The sequence below is a fragment of the Musca domestica genome, unplaced genomic scaffold (genome assembly GCF_030504385.1).
Source record: "Musca domestica strain aabys unplaced genomic scaffold, Musca_domestica.polishedcontigs.V.1.1 16, whole genome shotgun sequence".
In the NCBI taxonomy this organism is placed as follows: domain Eukaryota; kingdom Metazoa; phylum Arthropoda; class Insecta; order Diptera; family Muscidae; genus Musca; species Musca domestica.
This window is the reverse complement of record NW_026712219.1, coordinates 3,682,473-3,701,808: the sequence shown is the minus strand read 5'-3', so window position 1 is coordinate 3,701,808 and position 19,336 is coordinate 3,682,473. Positions and strand designations below refer to the sequence as shown.

At 33.4% G+C, this 19,336-nt stretch overlaps 1 protein-coding gene across 8 annotated transcripts in view; it reads left to right on the top strand.

Moving 5' to 3' along the window:
* LOC101894531 (serine protease inhibitor 3/4) overlaps window positions 1-13,040 on the top strand; it is a 41,496-nt gene extending 28,456 nt beyond the window's left edge. The window contains exons 4-5 of one of the 8 annotated variants that reach the window (XM_059120009.1): window positions 12,159-12,296; window positions 12,795-12,925. In XM_059120009.1, the coding sequence (XP_058975992.1) occupies window positions 12,159-12,295 (137 nt within the window). In that variant the 3' untranslated portion in view covers window position 12,296; window positions 12,795-12,925. Of the gene's footprint in view, window positions 1-1,243; window positions 1,468-2,510; window positions 2,666-3,813; window positions 3,957-8,155; window positions 8,397-8,609; window positions 8,758-9,030; window positions 9,254-12,158; window positions 12,297-12,794 lie in introns of those variants that run through there. The other 7 variants (XM_059120012.1, XM_059120011.1, XM_059120013.1 and 4 more) reach the window with 7 other exon arrangements.
* Window positions 13,041-19,336: the final 6,296 nt, after the last annotated feature.

The following is a 19,336-nucleotide window of genomic DNA, read 5'->3' as shown; positions in this document are numbered from 1 at the left end:
TCGGGGTCTTCGAATTTTTTTTTTCATCTTTAGGCCTTTATTTGGTATCTTTGTTTCTAAGGGTGTAAAAAACCTCTTCTCATAATATTTTCAATTTTCGGAGTAGAGTCCATCTTGGTCTTGACCACATTCATCAATTGATTTGGCTAAAAAATTGTATTTAGGCAACTCTGGGGTAGAGAATCGTCCCTCAGATAATTGTCCACATAGGCATTTATTCGAGTATAGTTCTCACATTAGTGTACCCACAAATCCGCTTTCCTAACCAATGTTTGGTCAGAAAAGAAAATTTGATATACTATTGAATTTGAAACTCCCAAGAGAATATTGGTTGGGAACGTAGATGTGGGATTAACATCTACATGCCATAAACTCCGAAATATCAAATTGTGGCAGAAACATGAAAAAATCACGAATATTAATTTTTTTGTTCGTTATTGAATTATACTATGATGAAAAATATGGACTTTATGGTTTCTCCAACTCACAATTTAAATAAATTAATTAATATTTCACGGTAATGGGTGTAAAAAAGCAATTATCTTTGACTATTTTGAAATCATTCCGCCCTCAATTATGAGGTGGACAAAACTAAATACCACGCACCACGGTATTCTTAACATTGGAAATTCAATACCAAAAATTTAGCTGAGTTTTCACATGGGGCTATTATAGAAGTTCTATATCATACAGGTTTTTAACACTCAATTATAGCCTTAGACTGAAAAATAAGATCAGGCTATTCAAAATATCTAAAACCAACGGTAGATTATTATCTATTATAATTTTTCCCATGAATGTTTATTTCTATTTAGAAATTACTATGGAGTTATTTTACTTATAATAAAAATTGTGCCGCTTTCATAATTCTATAATGCTTAAAAAATATGCATTAAAGACTAAAAGTAGGGGCCGGCAACGCGGACCGGGCCAGCTAGTAATATATAAAACCTTGAAAGTCTGAGAATTTAGTACGATGTACGTAGTTTTGATTATTATTTTATTATTATTTTTTTTGCCAAAATTAACAGTTGTATTTTTTGAGGGCTAAAAAATACCTAATACGAAATGTTGAAACGAATCTAAAATAATAGATCCATACAAATTTTCGAAATCTGGAAACTATAATGTGTTTCTTCAACATATGTATGTATGTGATATATATGTTTGCCATGTTAACTTAATTCTCCACAAAATTTTAGTACTTAATGCGATAATTTAAAAATGTCTTCATTTTCTTTAGCTATCCTAATTTCACGTCTAAAATCTTCGATGGGTCGAATTCATCCGAAGAATTTCATTGCGAACCATGGATTTTACTATTATCTGAAAAACAAAGAGGAAATTAAATTGTTTATGGGAAGCTACAAAATTCCCAAAGCGACAGTTGCCATTTAGGAAAAATGCTAAAGCTACATATACATTATTGTAATTGAGAAACTAAATAAATCATTAAATGAATACTAATACATATTTATGTTAAGAAAAATATATCCTATGTAACCGATTTTCAATACCAAAAATCCTGCAGACCAAACACCCATTTCAGTAAAATTTGATTAACATACTTCAGTTCGTTCGGAAGCTAGAGTGAAAGATGGACAGACAGACAGACGGAGGGACATCGCTAAAGAATTTTAAAATTTTATGCCGATCAAGAATACTTGCACTTTGTGAGGTCTAAAATGTGTATTTCAAGGTGTTACAAACGGAATGACAAACTTAATATACCACCCATACTAAGGTCGAGGGTACAAAAAAAAATTAGATATAACCCTATTTAGACAAAATTTTGCAATATTTGTTTGTGTTTGTTTATGACAGAGCTCCGAAATGTGGGGGAAAAATAGAAATCGGGAATACGTTATATTTCTAAGTAACTAGAAGTTTCGAGTGGCACCAGAATTCTCTGGAAATTGATCAGATTCTACCCGGCTCTGTTATTTTTTTGTTCACTGTCGGCTTGTATACGACCCCAACAGTCCGCCTCCACATCAAAACCCGTTTCCTACCAAACATACATACGAACATACAACTCAGCATAAAAAATAACGTTTTCCCTCCATTTCACTTTTACTCTATTTTGAAAACAGTTGCTCCTATGAAGCGCTCCCACAAAAAAAAAAGAGTGGAGAGTAAACTTCTTGTGAAATTTCTATTCTTCGGCAACACCTTATCCTTTAACATATATATTTTTTTATTTTTGAGGAATAGAAAAAGATATTTCTTATATATAGATCCAAACTATATATCCAAAAACTCGAAAAAAAACTACAGTTTTTCAAATTTGTATCTTTTCAGTATTGAGAAAAAATAAATATTTTCTATAGCTACGTGTATGACAGCTGCTTTCTCATTCATAATCCTGAGGCCTTCTGTGTAAAAGTGCTTCGTTTTGTAATAGCTTTATGCCATGGCTTCTAATTTGCATGAGGATTTAAATGCTGGGAAATTGCCTCCAATGTAAATGTTTGTCCTATTGTTGTTTCCACTTCCTTGTATATTTTCAGCAAGAATAGCAAAGAAGATCAAAGGTGACAAAATTGGAGAAATTATACAAATTTTCCAAGTTGACCATTCCTTCCGCTATGTTGTACAAAACTCCCAGGGAATTAAGTTCTTTGAAGGAAAATATGTAGATAACCTATAGAGATTTCAACTGTTATTTCATCGAATAAAGCATCATCGAAAAATGTACGAAAATTGTTTCAATATTTTAGTGGTACTGTATTTCGTGTACATAGGGTTGTATGAAACTATCATTGCTCGAAATATAATTTTTTTGCATCATTGGGTTATTGAGTTAAAAAATCAATCTTGAAGCCTTAGAAAACTGGTCAGAATATGTATGGAATTTGCACATACAACCAAACTAGGCCTGAAAATATGTATGCCAAATTTGATCGAAATCGGTTCAGATATAGCTATAGCTCCCATATATATTGTTCATCCGATTTGTTATTTTTGTCCTCCGCACCCGTAATATGCACTCTGTAACAATAATATTTTGGGGAAATATATCAAATGCAGCTCAGAAACACCTTTGCTAAATTTTATCGAGATCGGTTCAGATTTGGATATAGCTCCCATATATAACTTCGTCCGATTTACATTTTATTGTACATCAAACGTCTAATATTTGCCCAAATGGGATGAAATTTGGCACTTACGACCGAATTGAGTCTGGCTAGTATGACAAATTTGGTGAAGATCGGTTAAGATATAGTTATAGCTCCCATATATATTGTTCATTCGATTTATTGTATTTGTTACCCACAGCCGTAATATGCACTCCGTAACAACGATATTCAGGGAAATATATCAAATACAGCTCAGAAATATCTTTGCCAAATTTTATCAAGATCGGTTCAGATTTGGATATAGTTTCCATATATATTTTTATCCGATTTCAAATTAATTTCGCACCAAATGGGCAATACAAGTCCGAATTTAAAAGATACAAATGCTTCGGCATATTTAGTCCTTTGAATTTTAAATTATTATAATAATCATAGCGTGTATGATTGAATTCTCCCATAAAAACTTTTAATTATTAAGTGGAGCTCAACTAAATTGGCAAAGTGGTGTAGGGTATCATAAAGTCGGCCCCGCCCGACTTTAGGACTTTCTTTACTGGTTTGTTATGGCTTCGTTTGTAACTGTCAAATTTTTCAGATTCCAAGCAAAGCTTCAATATAACCATTGCCCACATAACTAATAATTTGCAATACATTTGCATCCCAACTCTGCCCAGAAATTTTGAAATAATGGTTTTTTATTTTTAATTTATTTTTAACGCTATTCTCATTACAGGTCTCCTAATAAAGCGTAAATATTGCAAATGGGAGAATGAAATAATTGTAAATTTTGAAGTCGAACATAGTTTCTATTACATTGTCAAATCGAACTCGGATGTCAAATACTTTGAGGGACATAAATGTGTGGTTTAATAGCTTGTAAGATGATGTATAATGTAATTAAATACATTAGAAAACATTTGCTTTTTGCCAGGCCAGAGGCTCATTTTCATTCATAATCCAATCATGTTCATGACTCTTATCAATGCTATTTTTAATACCCTCCACCATAGTACCATATACGCTACGTATATTACGTTTGTCGTTCTGTTTGTAACACCCCGAAATATACATTTTGGACCACACCAGCTATATATATTCTTGATCAGAAGGAAATTCTATTTCGATTTAGCGATGTCCGTCCGTCCGTTGATACAATTTTACTTAAATGTGTGTTTGTCCCTATATTCGGTATTTTGGTGTTTTTGGCTACATATTCCCCGGTATAGTTTCAAGTTTTGTATTTTAATACTATAATGTCTATGGCAAAAATTGTCTATGCAAATTCACGGTTTCGTGTGGATCCCAATACAACGGTTACTCCCTATATTCTGCATTCTTAAGAATTTAGTAGAATTTTAACCGATTTTTTTATTTGAAAAAAAATTTTTTTTTAAATTTATTAATTTGTTAAAAAAATTAAGACACAATAATATAGGACCCCCGATTGAAATATTTTGAAAAATAATAGAAATCGATCTATATTTTACGATAGGTACCGATTTAAGCTATCTAAGATGTTTTAGATTTTTTTTCAATCGGGGCAAATGGTACTAGCAAGTACCAGATACTTCAACAGCGAAAAATCCACCTGAATATTTATGATTCGTTCCAACAATTCAATTCAATTTTCAGTACTCAAAATGTAAAATTTGTTCAGTTTGATAATATTGTTAAAAAAAACTTTATACATCGTACTAAATTTTCAGACTTTCAAGGGTTTATTTATTAGAATAATAAAGAAAGAATAATAGGAAAAGGAAAATGTTTACACCAAAATTAGCCAAAATTGTTCATTTTTAAGTTTACGAGGTGGATATTAGTAAAATCATTGCACAATGGACGCACATCCAATTATTCCGTTAAAAATTATTTCAACGCCTCTAGAAACCAACAGTGATCTCAATATAAAATTTCAGAACTTCAGCTCTATAACTTCACCCAATACCAAATTTAGCAACATTTAGTACATAAATCCAAAAGAATCTACATCTCTCCACCCTAGACACCAACAGTGATCCATAATTAGTAACATTTAGTACTTTTCGAATAATTATTTGCAAAACTACCACCAGATACCAACAAAGAACCAATTTCAAATTTCGGGATTCAAGCTCTACATATACACCCAATGCCAAATTTAAAAACATGTAGTACTTTTCGTATAATTTTAGTAATTATTCCATATTTCAATCCTAGACATCAGCAGTTCTCAGAATATAAAATTCCACGGTTTCGGAACTATTTCTAAAGTTAATCCGAGATACCAACAAATTTCGGAATTTCCCCTCTATTCGTTCACCAAATTCTAAATGTACAACCATTGAGTGCTGTTAGTATAAATGTAGGACACACTTTAAAACCAACGTCAAATCTAAATTCCAGATACCAACAGAGACCTCAATATTAAATTTGAGGATTCCAGCACTATCCCTTACCCAAGACCCAATTGAATGCCACTAGTACTGTTCGAACAATTGTAGTACACATTTACAAAACCACCTCCATATCTTAACCACAGACAACAGCGGTGACATCTATATAAAATATCGGGATGTTAGCCCTATTTCTTCACCCAATACCAAAGTTTATCTCCATCACTCCGCTTAATACTAATTATACAGAGTGAGATAAAAAAACTGCAACAAAGTCAAACGCCATAATTTTTACATTTTTTTTTATAATTTTATCGAATGAAAGCAACAAATGTCGGAAATAGCACCAAATTTTAGAATAAGCTTAGATTTGTGTATGTGTATGGCCCAAGGCATCTTTTCTGATGCCACGGTCGATTAATACGAGCGGAGAGCGACCATCGTCTGTTATGGCGGCCCCCACCAACCGCAGGTGCACATTTTCAGCTGACCTTTTAGGCAAGTAAACACGATCATTTTGCTGCTGGACAACGAATGTTTTCTTATTGGAGAAAACCAAATTCGACAGTTCACCACTTTCGGCCAAGCGAAGCAACTCTTTAGCTCTTTTGAGTCTATTTTTTTTTCCTGTTGTGGTGTAAGTTCTTGCACTTTTTGGAATTTCAATGGCTTTACCCCGAGCTCATTTTTCAATATTTGTCGAATGGAATATTACGATATGTTCAGCTCACGAGCCATTTTTCAGCCACGCGGGCTTCTTTACTTTTCGAACCATTTCTGCTGATGTTGCTGTTTTCTTCCGTCCACTTCCTTGAGTTCGGGCTACATTACCGGTATCACGGTAACGAGTGATGGTACGAAACACAAAAGATTTATTCACCTTTAAACGCTGGAGTGCTCTAACGATAGCCACTTGAGGTTTTCCATCAAAATATAAAGAAATCACTCTATCTCGCTAGAATTCGGTCACGAATAACTTTTTTCTGGAAAATTCTCACCAAAATCCTTTTGTACGTTTGTAAACAATATAATGAGGTGTCACTGGAATAATTACAACAGCTGTCGAATGTGTGGCTTAGAAATGACAGCAGTCTGAAGTTGGCTGCAGTTTTTTCATGTTACCATGTAATGGTTTCACACACTTAATTGGCCGAACCTAATGTTATTTACTTGTTTTTAACACTTTGATGTGTTGTTAACGAATTTAATATTCAAACAAGTAAGCAAAGGCTACAGTCGAGCGGGGCCGACCGTTGAATACCCTACAACACTATAATAAACGATACAGTTTATATAGGCGAGATACTCGAAAGAATTCCACAAGATATTGTGACAAATAATAAGAGAAAACCATCAGGTTTTGTTCTCTATGGAATGTACATTTTCCTATTTTGTCTACAAAAGTTGGCAAACTATTTCACACATTGAATATTTTTGGATGGCCATCCAAAACTGCTTGGCTTTTGCAATGTCCGGTAACCCCCATTCAAATGTGCGTGTGGATCGGGCGATAATTACTACCTGTTAACAATTTTGCAGTTTTTTGGTCCATTTAAACCCCTAAATGGCGATCATCTCCAAAATGAGTAGGCTTCTTTTCTGACCCTCATCTTATCCCCATGCAAAATTTCGTAAGGATCGGGCCATAAATGCGATCTGTATATGATATCCTGATATCCTAACTACTTAGTTTTGTTAGCTATAGAAATATTACCAAATGTTTAATTCAAAATGAAAATATGCCAAAATTGAAAAAATATGAGAAAATATTACAAAATCAATATTTTCATCTTTAGAGAGATATTTTTATGCGATTTTTTTAGACGTTTTTTCTTTCCTGCCAAGAGGCCATTTGGAATTAATGAGAACTGTCGAAATCAGTTCAGCCGTTCTCGACATATAAGAGATCTTTCAAGCATATCTTCTTTGATAGACATATATATCGCACATATTTTGCTATATATCCGATTTGTTGGATGTTAACATCAATGTAATGATCAGAAGTAACCTTGTCATGGCTTTGTGATTTCGCCGGGATTTAAAATATTCGCGGTTTATTAAAAAATTTTGAATTTTTACAACACAAAAGATATGGTCTATTTTAACCGCTAAATATTATCCGATGACCACCCAAATTGGTAGGCTTCTTCCCCGCCCTAAACTCTAGCTACATGCAAAATTCCGATTTGGTCTTTAATTGCGACCTGTACAGCTACTGCAAAATCCGACATTTTTTCAGTATTTGGTCCATTTCAACCCCTAAACATTTGACGATCACCTCCAAAAGAAATAGGATTCTATTCTGACCCTAACCCCACCTTTGTGCAAAATTTCGAAAGGATCGGGCTATAATTGCGACCTGTAGCGTGATTACAAATTAACATGGACAGACGGACGGACGGACGGACATACATAGCTAGATCGACTCAGCTCGGCGAGCTAGGAAGATCCATATATACTTTCCTATATGGGAAACCAATATTTCGAGGTGTTACATAAATTCTGGCTCAATCAAACTTATAATACCCCAACACATAGTGTTGTAGGGTATAAAAACTACTCTTTTCTCAAGATAATAAACGTCACTAATGCGTCCATTTGTTTTCTGTCTGACATTCTAAGCTCCTTGGCAATATCTTCATGTTATTTGTGTTCATTGTGCGTCTTTTCAAGAGTCCTCTATTTTTTGTATTTGTTTTCCAGCCGGAATTGTGATGAATCGAATGGCTCCTAGGATAGTGGATCCGCCTATGGTTTTTAACGTGGATCATCCATTTTTCTATAAAATCGTAGACAAGAATTTAGTAACACTATTCGAGGGAGATATGAAAGCTTTCTAATATAAAACGGCGCCCTTTATACATGTTTTTGATTTTTACATCATTTGAATTGAAAATTAAAAAAAAACTAATAAATTAATTAATATTTTATATCTGCAAACTTATACACTTGTTTGATTGCTTTGGGAAAATATGAACTATTTCAGGCTTTAAAATAAAAAAGTAGAATTTTTTTATTTTTATTTTTAACCCTAGTTGTGTGCAAATGTAGCCGTCCCGTTTATTTATTGCTTTTTAAACTCCTTTTGTTCAGTAGGTTTTCAAATTTCCAAAAATTTCTTTAATAATTTTGCCATTGCTTTTCTCTCGTCCTGCAGCTGTGGAAATTGTGCTGGAATGTGCCTTCATATCCTTCGATATTCCGAAGCAATTTAACGTCGATCACCCCTTCTATTATGTTGTGAAAAATAACAAGGATTGTAATCAATTATTTTTTGGCAAAATTGAAAATTTCTAAATTATATTCAGTTTTTTATACATATCATGTGTAAATATGTTTAATAAAAAAAATTCTTTTAATATAAGTTTTTTTTTTGAAAATAATTTGTGAAAATGCATTGTATTGAAAATTTTGGGAAACTTAATATTAACATTGTTTTGTCCTTCATTGAAATTGCAAGTGTTTGCGTCTGGGGAGTTATTGCATGTCCGTACAAAAGTTGGAATGAACATTGGGTTCGTATAGTTTTAATACCCTTGCCGATCATACATCTAATTATTATTTATTTTATTTTGTAGGTATTAGAGCAGGCTCTGTAAGTTTTTCACGGCCGAAACGTTTCAATGCCAATCATCGTTTTATTTATGTAATCAGAAGTACAAACCGAGTAGCCTGGTTCTTTGCCAGATACATGGGATGATCAGTGCCAAAAAATACATTTAATAATGCCTTTATAAAATAGCTAATAGCCTTTCCCACAATTATTGCAAATTTCCAATGTAAAAATGAGTAGATATTTTTAGCTGTAATAACCATAATAAATAGTACATATTTCCATAATAATAAATAAATAAATATGTTTTAATTACAACTTTTGAATATATGTATTCTGAAAGGAATGAATGATATTGCCTAATTTTATTATACTGTGCAACACAAAAAATAATAAAAGAAAAAAATCAGGAGATTATGAAAGTAGACATAAACAAGTAAAAAATCAGTAAGATCAGCCGGGTCGAACCAACCGAACCGAATACCCTCCAACATTTGGAAAAAATTTGAAAATTTTCAAAAAATAACATTCGCCAAAATTTCTGTTAAAATCTTTAAAAAAAAAAAATTGTTAAAATCTTAAAAAAAAATTTAGTCGTTATATTGGGGTCTATACGAAGACGTGGACCTGCATAGGCAATTTTTTTCATAAGCCATTACAATATGGAAATACGAAAATTGAAAAAAAAAAAAAAATCGTGAATAATGTAGCCGAAATCATCAACATATGTGGGCTATACGATATCTTTAGCCAATATAGATATTCCTGTTCCAGGGAGTAATGTGCTTGGAAGGAACTTCTAGTATGGATTTTTAGACAATTCCATTGAAAAATGTTCCTAAAATTATCAAAATACCGAATATAGGGAGGTGCCGTTATATTGGGGATAAACGATATCTTAATCTTCCAGGGGATGGACTTCTCAGAAGAAAATGCTTATGTGAATTTTCAGACAATTTTATTGAAAAATTTGGCTACAATCAACAAAATACCGAATATCGAGGGTAGCGTTGTATGGGGCTATACGATATAGTGGACCTATATGAACAATTATCTTCCGGAGAGTAAAATACTCAGAAAAAAGTTCTTGTGTAGATTTTCAGACAATCCCGTTGGAAAATGTGGCTGAAATCATCCAAATACCGAATATCGGGGGGTACCGTTGTATGGGGGCTATACGATATAGTGGACCGATATAACCCATCTTCGCACTTGATCTGCCTCAAGACATAAGACTGATATGTGCAAAATTTTAGCTTTTAGCTAAAATGATTGACGAACTTAATACACCCTCCATACTATGTATAGTGGAGGGTATGAAATTGGTGACACATATTTGTATAGAGGTTTAAAAAGTTTGCATTGCAAAGTAAAATATTTAGAGGGGCAAATTCCCCTCTTTTCCACATTTTTTGAAATTTTCGAATTAAGATTTACTAGATTCCGTTGATTATATTACAAACAAAAACACTGGGGTTTTCTCAGAAATGTTAAACGTAAAGTGGTCAAACTTTTTTTTGGTCCTGTTTTTTTAAATGTCGTTAAAAATATTCGAAAAAATTATTTGTCATAAAATTCTACAATGCGGATGTCAATAGTCTAAATCTTACCGAAAACCACATTTCTTTCCCAAACCATCATGTATTCTTTTCCAAATTTCATTATACAGGGTGAGATGAAAAAACTACAACCAATTTCAGACTGCTGTCATTTCGAAGCAACTCGGCCGAAGGCTGTTAAAGTTATTCCAGTGACAGCTCATTGTATTGTTTACATAATTTTTTACATATTTTCAAATTTTATTGAATGAAAGCAAAAAATGTCGAAAATAGAATAAATTTTAAAATACTTTTAGATTTGTTCGAATTGGTCACCTTTGGCAGGAATTATGGCCTTCAAACGGCCAATGAAACCGTCACACGATACCCAAATGTTGATCTGCGGTATTTTGGCTCATTCCCGGCGAAGTGCTTGCTTGAAGTGATCGACACTTCGGTATTTTTTTTGTGCCAACCTTGCTTGACAATATACTCCAGACACAATAGTCCAACGGATTGGTATCCGGAGATTTTGGTGGCCATTGTGCGCTGGAAATAATGCGAGGAACTTAATTTTGTAACCATTCTTGGGTGGCGCGTGCTGAGTGCGATGGTGCTGAGTCCTGTTGGAATGTACAGGTCTGTGGCCAAAATGATTGCATGCCCAAGCCTTCAATACACCCTCCAGAATATTTTCGCGACAATATTCGGCCTTTATTTGGATGTCGCGGTCAATTAATACGAGCGAACAGCGACCATCAGCCGTTATAGCGGCCCAAACCATCACCATGGCCGGCGCTTAAGTACTGGTACCCAAACAAAGGTGGGCATTTTGAGCTGTCCTCTTTGGCAAGCAAATACGATAATTTTGTTTGTTGCTGCTGGACAAGGAATGTGTTCTCATCGGAGAAAACCAAATTCGGCAGTTCACCTCTTTCGGCCAGCTCTTTTGAGGCTAGTTTCTTTATGTTGCGGTGTAAGTTTTTGCCCTTTTTGGAATTTTAATGACTTTACCCCGAGCTTATTTTTCAATATTTTCCGAATGGAATATTGCGAAATGTCAGCTAATGAACCATTTTTTGCCCACAGCGACGAAGGTTTCGATCGCTTGTTTACTTTTCGAACAATTTCTGCTAAAAAATGCTGTTTTCTTCCGTCCACTTCCTTGACGTCGGGCTACGCTACCAGTGCCACGGTAACGAGCGTAGTACGAGACACAAAATATTTATTCAGATTTAAATACTGGACTGCTCTAATGATAGCCACTTGTGGTTTTCCAGCCAAATATAAAGAAATCACACTATTACGCTTGAATTCCATCAAGAATAACTTTTTTCTGGAAAATTTACACCAAAATGCTTTTGTACGCTTGTAAATAATATAATGAGCTGTACCTGAAAAAATTTTAACAGCTGTCGGATGAGTGGCTTAGAAATGACAGCAGCCTGAAGTTGGTCGCAGTTTTTTCATCTTAACCTGTATATAATAATTCATTCCAACACTGGTCCATCTTCTTACATGTATCTTAAATTCCAATCTATTGTCCATATTTGTGTCGTTCGTCTATATTTAGATTAAAGTAAAATGAATTTTTGAACATATTTTTCTCTTTTAGCAATGCTAATGATGAGATGTTCAATGGTCATGTTCGAGGAACCTCCTATGATATTCACAGTGGACCGTCCTTTCTTATATATGATTAAGAGTTCAGACGATGTAATTTTATTTAAAGGGCAACAAAAACAGTTGTAAGGTACTATTCCGTAAATGAGCTGTGAATTATTTAAAAAAAAAAATATCTAAGCAAATAATAAATTGGGCCCGCTGTAGAGGTCATAGCATTGAATTAGAAATGTTTTGACAAACACTTATAATTTAAATAAATCACTTGTATAACATTTATGGTTGAATGGTGTATGTTTAAATTTGGATTTCTTAAACTTGATTTCAATTCCGTCGCAAAGCTATATCATACAATATATACAAATAAAACATATTATTCAATTCTATATTCCCGAGTTATTCTTCTATATTCCTGAGAAATGTTTTTGTCATATGTGTAAATAACATACATGAATCACCAAACATTGAGCTATGGAAAAATTTATTTAATTGATATTAAAAAAATAATAAATGTTTTTTCCACTAATACTTTAATTTATTCCATGCTTCAGAAATGTATCACAAATTCAAAGTGTTTTCAAAATGTAAATATTTAAAAATCTATATTTTTAATTCCTTTTTATTTCAGCTACATTCATGGTTGGTTGCTGTATGCCCATGTTCGAAGAAGAGCCAAAACTGTTTGATGTCGATCGACCATTTTTATATATGATAAAGAGCTATGATGACCTAACTCTATTCAAGGGAGTTCAATTGAAGTTTTGAAATGTGAAATGAAAAAAAAAAAAAAAATATTGATATTATGATATATATTTATTGCACAATAAAATAATTAAAAAACGAAAACAAGTAAAAAGGCAGTAAGTCCGGTTGGTTCCGTTCGGTTTTTCAAAAAAAAAAAAAAAAAAATAAATAAATAAATAAATAAACACCCTTAAAAATTTTGTTAAATTTTAAAAATTTCGAATGTAGCCATTATATAAGAGTCTATACGAAGATGTGGACCTGCATAGGTAACTATTGTCATAAACCATTACAACACTCAAATGCGAGACTTGAAAAAAAAAATTCGGTGAATAATGCAGCTAAAATCATCATAATACCGAATATAGGGATGTACCATTATATTGGGGCTATACCAAAACGTGGACCTGCACAGACAATTTTCTGTCTAAGGCTGTAGTATCCATTACAAACTTCAAATACCTAATTTGATAAAATTTCGGTGAATAATGTCGCTAAAATCATCAAAATATCGAATATCCGGAGGTACCGTTATATGGAGGCTATACGAAGACGTGGATCTGCACAGACAATTTTTTGTCATGGGCTGTAGTACCCATTACGAATTTGCAAATACCAAATTTGAAACATTTCCGTTGATAATGTCGCTTAAATCACCAAAATACCGAAAAAGGGGAGGTACCATTACATGGGGGCTATACCAAAACGTGGACTTACATGGCCCATTTTCAGTACCAAAAAGTCCTGCAGATATAATATACATTTGAGTAAAATTTTATCAATCTACTTCATTTTGTTCGGAAGATAGAGTGAGTTCCACTTCCTGTTGCAAAATAAAGAGGTCCAATGAAGGGTTTACTGTGCTCCCATTACTCCCTTTACATTACTGTACCTTTCGATGCAATTTCAGCACGTGTATACATATTTGTGAAGGGTATTTCCTTGATGGTACAGGTTAAAAAAAGTTTGACTCGGCAAAACTGCGTTTTTATACCCTTCACCTTGAAAGAGGTGTCGTAGACACCTAAATATCCTTAAATATTCGTCGTAGACCCCATAAAGTATTTATATTCCCGATCAGCATAAAATTCTAAGTCCGTCTATCTGTTGAAGAACACGATACAGCCCACATTATTTTACGTAGAGCTCTAAAATTTGGCCCTATAACTTGTATTGTGTCTAGGATGGTTGGTATTGAAAATGAGATATTGGTCTACATTTTGGTATAGCCGTCATATGACGGCACCTCCCAATATTCGGTATTTAGATGATTTTCTCCACATTTGTTTACGTTTGCTAAAAATTGGTATTTGTAGCTTATAATGGGTTCTAGCTCAAGGGGCCAAAATTAAATATCTAGGTCCATGCCTTTCTATAGCGCACATATAACGGTACCCACTGATATTCGGTATTTCGATAATCTTAGTCACATTTACTTTCGAATTTTTTTAAAATTTGCTATTAAAAAGTCGCAATAGATAACAATTCTTGTAGTATAATGTGATCTAAACCGGTTCCCGTTTCGGTATGCTCTCCCATATTACGGCCTCACTCACCTTATGATTTTTGGGAAAGTTTAAAAGCATTATCCAAACGATCCTTCTGGTTTTTCTAGTTTAAAGTAGAACACGCTTGAATTCCGATTCTTTTATATAAAAACCCAATGGTGGAATTTTTAAAAGTTCTACGGTGCGCTGTGTTTGATACATCCTTTCAATACGACTATTTCTTTGTGGGTTATATAGGGTGAGATCAAAAAACTGCAACCAATTTGAGGCTGCTGTCATTTCTAAGCCACTCTTCCAACAGCTGTTAAAATTATTACAGTAACAGCTTATTATATTGTTTACAAGCGTACAAAAGCATTTTGGTGAGAATTTTCCAGAAAAAAAGTTATTCGTGATGGAATTTTAAGCGTGATAGTGTGATTTCTTTATATTTGGCTGGAAAACCACAAGTTGCTATTGCTGGAGCACTCCAGCATTTAAATGTGAACAAATCCTTTGTGTCTCGTACCATCGCTCGTTATCGTGATACTGGTAGCGGAGCCCAACGTCAAGGAAGTGGACGGAAGAAAACAGCAAAATCAGCAGAATTCGTTCGAAAAGAAAAGAAGCGATTTGATCGAAATCCGCGTCGCAGTGGTCGAAAAATTGCTCGTGAGCTGAACATATCGCAATATTCCTTTCGGCAAATATTGAAAATGGGCTCGGGGTAAAGCCATTGAAATTCTACAAAGTGCAAGAACTTCTATCGCAACAGAAAGAAAATAGAATCAAAAGATTTAAAGAGTTGCTTCGCTTGGCCAAAAGTGGTGAACTGCCGAATTTGGTTTTCTCCGATGATGAGAAAACATTCGTTGTCCAGCAGTTTGAAAACAAACAAAATGATCGGGTTTACTTGCCAAAGAGGTCAGCTGAAAACGTGCATCTTCGGTTGGCCACCAGAAATCAAGCGCCGGCCATGGTGATGGTCTGGGCCGTCATAACTGCCGATGGCCGCTCCCGCTCGTATTCAAATTTGAACAAATCTAAACATATTCTAAAATTTGATAATATTTCCGACATTTTTTGCTTTGCTAATAAATGTAACACCTAGAAATATTGGTTTCCCACATAGGAAAGTATATATGGGTCATAAGTATATATGGGTCTTCCTAGCTCGCCGAGCTGAGTCGATCTAGCTATGTATGTCCGTCGATCCGTCTGTCCATGATCATTTGTAATCAAGCTACAGGTCGCAATTATGGCCCGATCTTCACGAAATTTAGAATGGAGGTGGGGATAGGGTCAGAATAGAACCCTATTTCTTTTGAGATGATCGCATAATATTTAGGTTGAAATGGACCAAAAACTGAAAAAATTCCTGATTTTGCAGTTGCTCTACAGGTCCCAATTATAAACCAATCGACGCGGAAGTTAGCATGGGGCTAGAGCTTAGGGTCATCGGGTAGTATTTAGTGGGCGAAATAGGCCACAACATTTGTGTTAAATACAAGACTTCTTTTCCATTAAAACGCGAATATTTTTAATCTCGACGAAATCACAAATAGACGAACAGGTCAATTCTGACCGTTACATAGATGGCGATAGTAAATATATCAGATATATATATAGTGAAATATATACAATGTCTATATACAAAGGAAGGGGATGTTAACTAGAATGTTTATATCTCGATTTTTACAAATTTTGTCAATTCAGAATGCCCTCTTGACATAAAAGCATCGCGTGCGATTTTTTCAATTTGACTTATAATATTTTGTAATATTTTTTTTACCTTACAACACAGGTAGGGGTTATTACATACAGATTGCAAATATCGTCCGATCCTCACGAAATTTTTCAAAAGGATAGGGTTGGGCTCAGAAGGGCTAGGCCTATTGTTATAAAAGATGTCCGCAATATATAATAACTAATAATTTTCCTCATTTTGGACACGAAATCTCGCATAAAATTAGAGTTTGGGACAGCGGGTACAATGGACCTATAATTTTTTGTAAAAAAATACCAGCATTACTTACAGGCGATATCCGATATTTTTATACCCTACAACACTATATGGTGGGGGTATTAGAAGTTTGATGGGCCAAAAATTATGTAACACCTCGAAATATTGGTTTCCCACTTAGGAAAGTATAGTCGATCTAGCTATGTATGTCCGTCCGTCCGTCTGTCCATGTTAATTTGTAATCATGCTACAGGTCGCAATTATGAACAAATCCTCACGAAATTGAAATTGGAGGTGGGGTTAGGGTCAGAATAGAACCCTATTGTTTTTGGAGATGATCGCACAATATTTAGGGGTTGAAATGGACAAAAAACGTAAAATATTCCTGATTTTGTAATTGCTCTATAGGTCACAATTATGAACCAATCGACGCGAAAATTTACATGGAGTTAGAGTTTGGGACTGGGAAGAAACCTACCAATTTGAGCGGCCATCGGATTAACTATTGTCCGGGTAAATTATTACCCGGGTAAATTATTATTATTTATATATATATATATATATATATATATATATATATATATATATATATATATATATATATATATATATATATATATATATATATATATATATATATATATATATATATATATATATATATACTAGCTGAACCCGGTGCGCTTCGCTACCCCTTTTGATTTTATATGCATTTAAAATTTTATATACGAATATATGTTGGATAAAGAAACACAAATTTAAAAATTAAAAAAAAAATATTGCACTAATTTAATGCGTTAATAAACAAAATCATTACAAAAGCAGTAACATGACATGCATACACGAAGGGTTTGTCATTTGGATTTATTTATTTCATAGCAAATACCAAGCGTGCAGGAAACTGCAATTTTTTTAAGTAGAGTGGCATTTCTATTGCAATTAGTGAATTCGAGATGGACCGGCTGGACCGATTTTGACAAATTTTGTCAATTCAGAATGCCCTCATAATCCAGAATGCATAAAAGAATAAAATCTAAAAATTCGCATAAAAATGCCAATAATGATGTTATTATAGATTTTGTAGTATTTTTTTGACATTTTTTTTTTTTAATTCTTCAAATTTTTTATCGCATGCGATTTCAATTTGACTTATATGGGGTTATTATATACAGATTGCAATTATCGTCCGATCTTCACCAAAATGTTCACAAGGGTAGGGTTAGGCTCAGAAGAGCTAGGCGTATTATTTTTAAATATGATCATTTAGGGGTTGAAATGGACCCACAACTAAAAATGTTCCTGATTTTGCAACTGTTATAAGGTCGCAAATAGAAACCAAAGGACACGAAATATTGCATGTAGTTAGGGTTTAGGACAGCGGGTAGAATGGACCACTACCTTGTGTGAAAAAATACCAACATTTCCATTCTGAAACGCTGAAAATAACACACAGGCAATATCCAAAATACACAAAAAGCGAACTTCTGGCTTTTTTATTCGGATTTCGATGAAGAATATAGCCAAATATCGTAGACATATCATATAGATGAATCTAAATTTAGAGATTAGTGAATTCGAGATAGCAACATACTTCGCCGTAATAAGCGTATTTCAAATAAATTGTTGTGTTGTGTTTTAGTGTTAACCTAGGGCGTTGTGGGTCAATGGTTCTTATTAAAACCATATCCCAATCTGATCCGATTTAAATATAATTTTAAAAATATTACTTTTACACCAAACTCCGCCACACCTTTCATATTTAATTGAAATTGGTGCGTCAAATATGTGAAATCGGCCGAGAATATATATATATATATATATATATATATATATATATATATATATATATATATATATATATATATATATATATATATATATATATATATATATATATATATATATATATATATATATATATGGGAGCTATATCCAAATCTTAACTAATTTCCAATTAATTTATCACATTTATTATTATAACCAAATTCCGCTACACATTCTGAATTTCATTGGAATCGGTCATATATATCGTGTTTGGTGCATAATATGTATGAAATCGGCCGAAATATATATGTTTGCTATATCCAAACCTCAACTGATTACAATATAATTCGGCAATTTTTGCTGGTGCCAGATTTTGTCTCTCTCGCTTTGGGTGCATCAAATATGTGAAATCGGCTGAGTATATATATGGGAGCTATAATCACATCTGAGCGTATTTGAATATAATTTGTCAAACTTAATTTTTGTACCAAATTTAGCCACTCATGCCGAACTTCGTTGGAATCGGAAATACGTATCGTGTTTTGTGCATCAAATATGTGAAATCGGCGGAAAATATATATGGGAGCTATATCCAAATCTGAACCGATTTTAATATAATTTGACTAATTTATTTTCTAATCAAAATCCCGTTACATATTCCAAATTTCTTTGGAATCGAACATACATGTCGTGTATGGTGCATAAAATACATGAAATCGGTCGAAAATATATATGAGAGCTATATCCAAATCTGAACCGATTTTAATATAATTTGACAAATGTATATTTGTTTTAATTTCCGCTACACATTCCAAATTTCATTGAAATTAGAGATATATAGCGTGTTTGGTGCATCAAATACATGAAATCGGTCGAAAATATATATGGGAGCTATATCCAAATCTGAACCGATTTCAATTTAATTTGACAAATTCATTTTGGCTCCCAATTCCGTTACTTATTTTAAATTTCATTACAATTGGAAATACATGTCGTGTTTGGTCCACCAAATACATGAAATCGGCCGAAAATGTATATGGGAGCTATATCCAAATCTGAACCGATTTCAATATAATTTGGGAAATCCATTTTTTAGATAAAATCTATCACACGTTTCAAATTTCATTGAAATTGGGGATACATAGCGTGTTTGGTGCATCAAATGCTTGAAATCGGCCGAAAATATATATGGGAGCTATATCCAAATCTGAA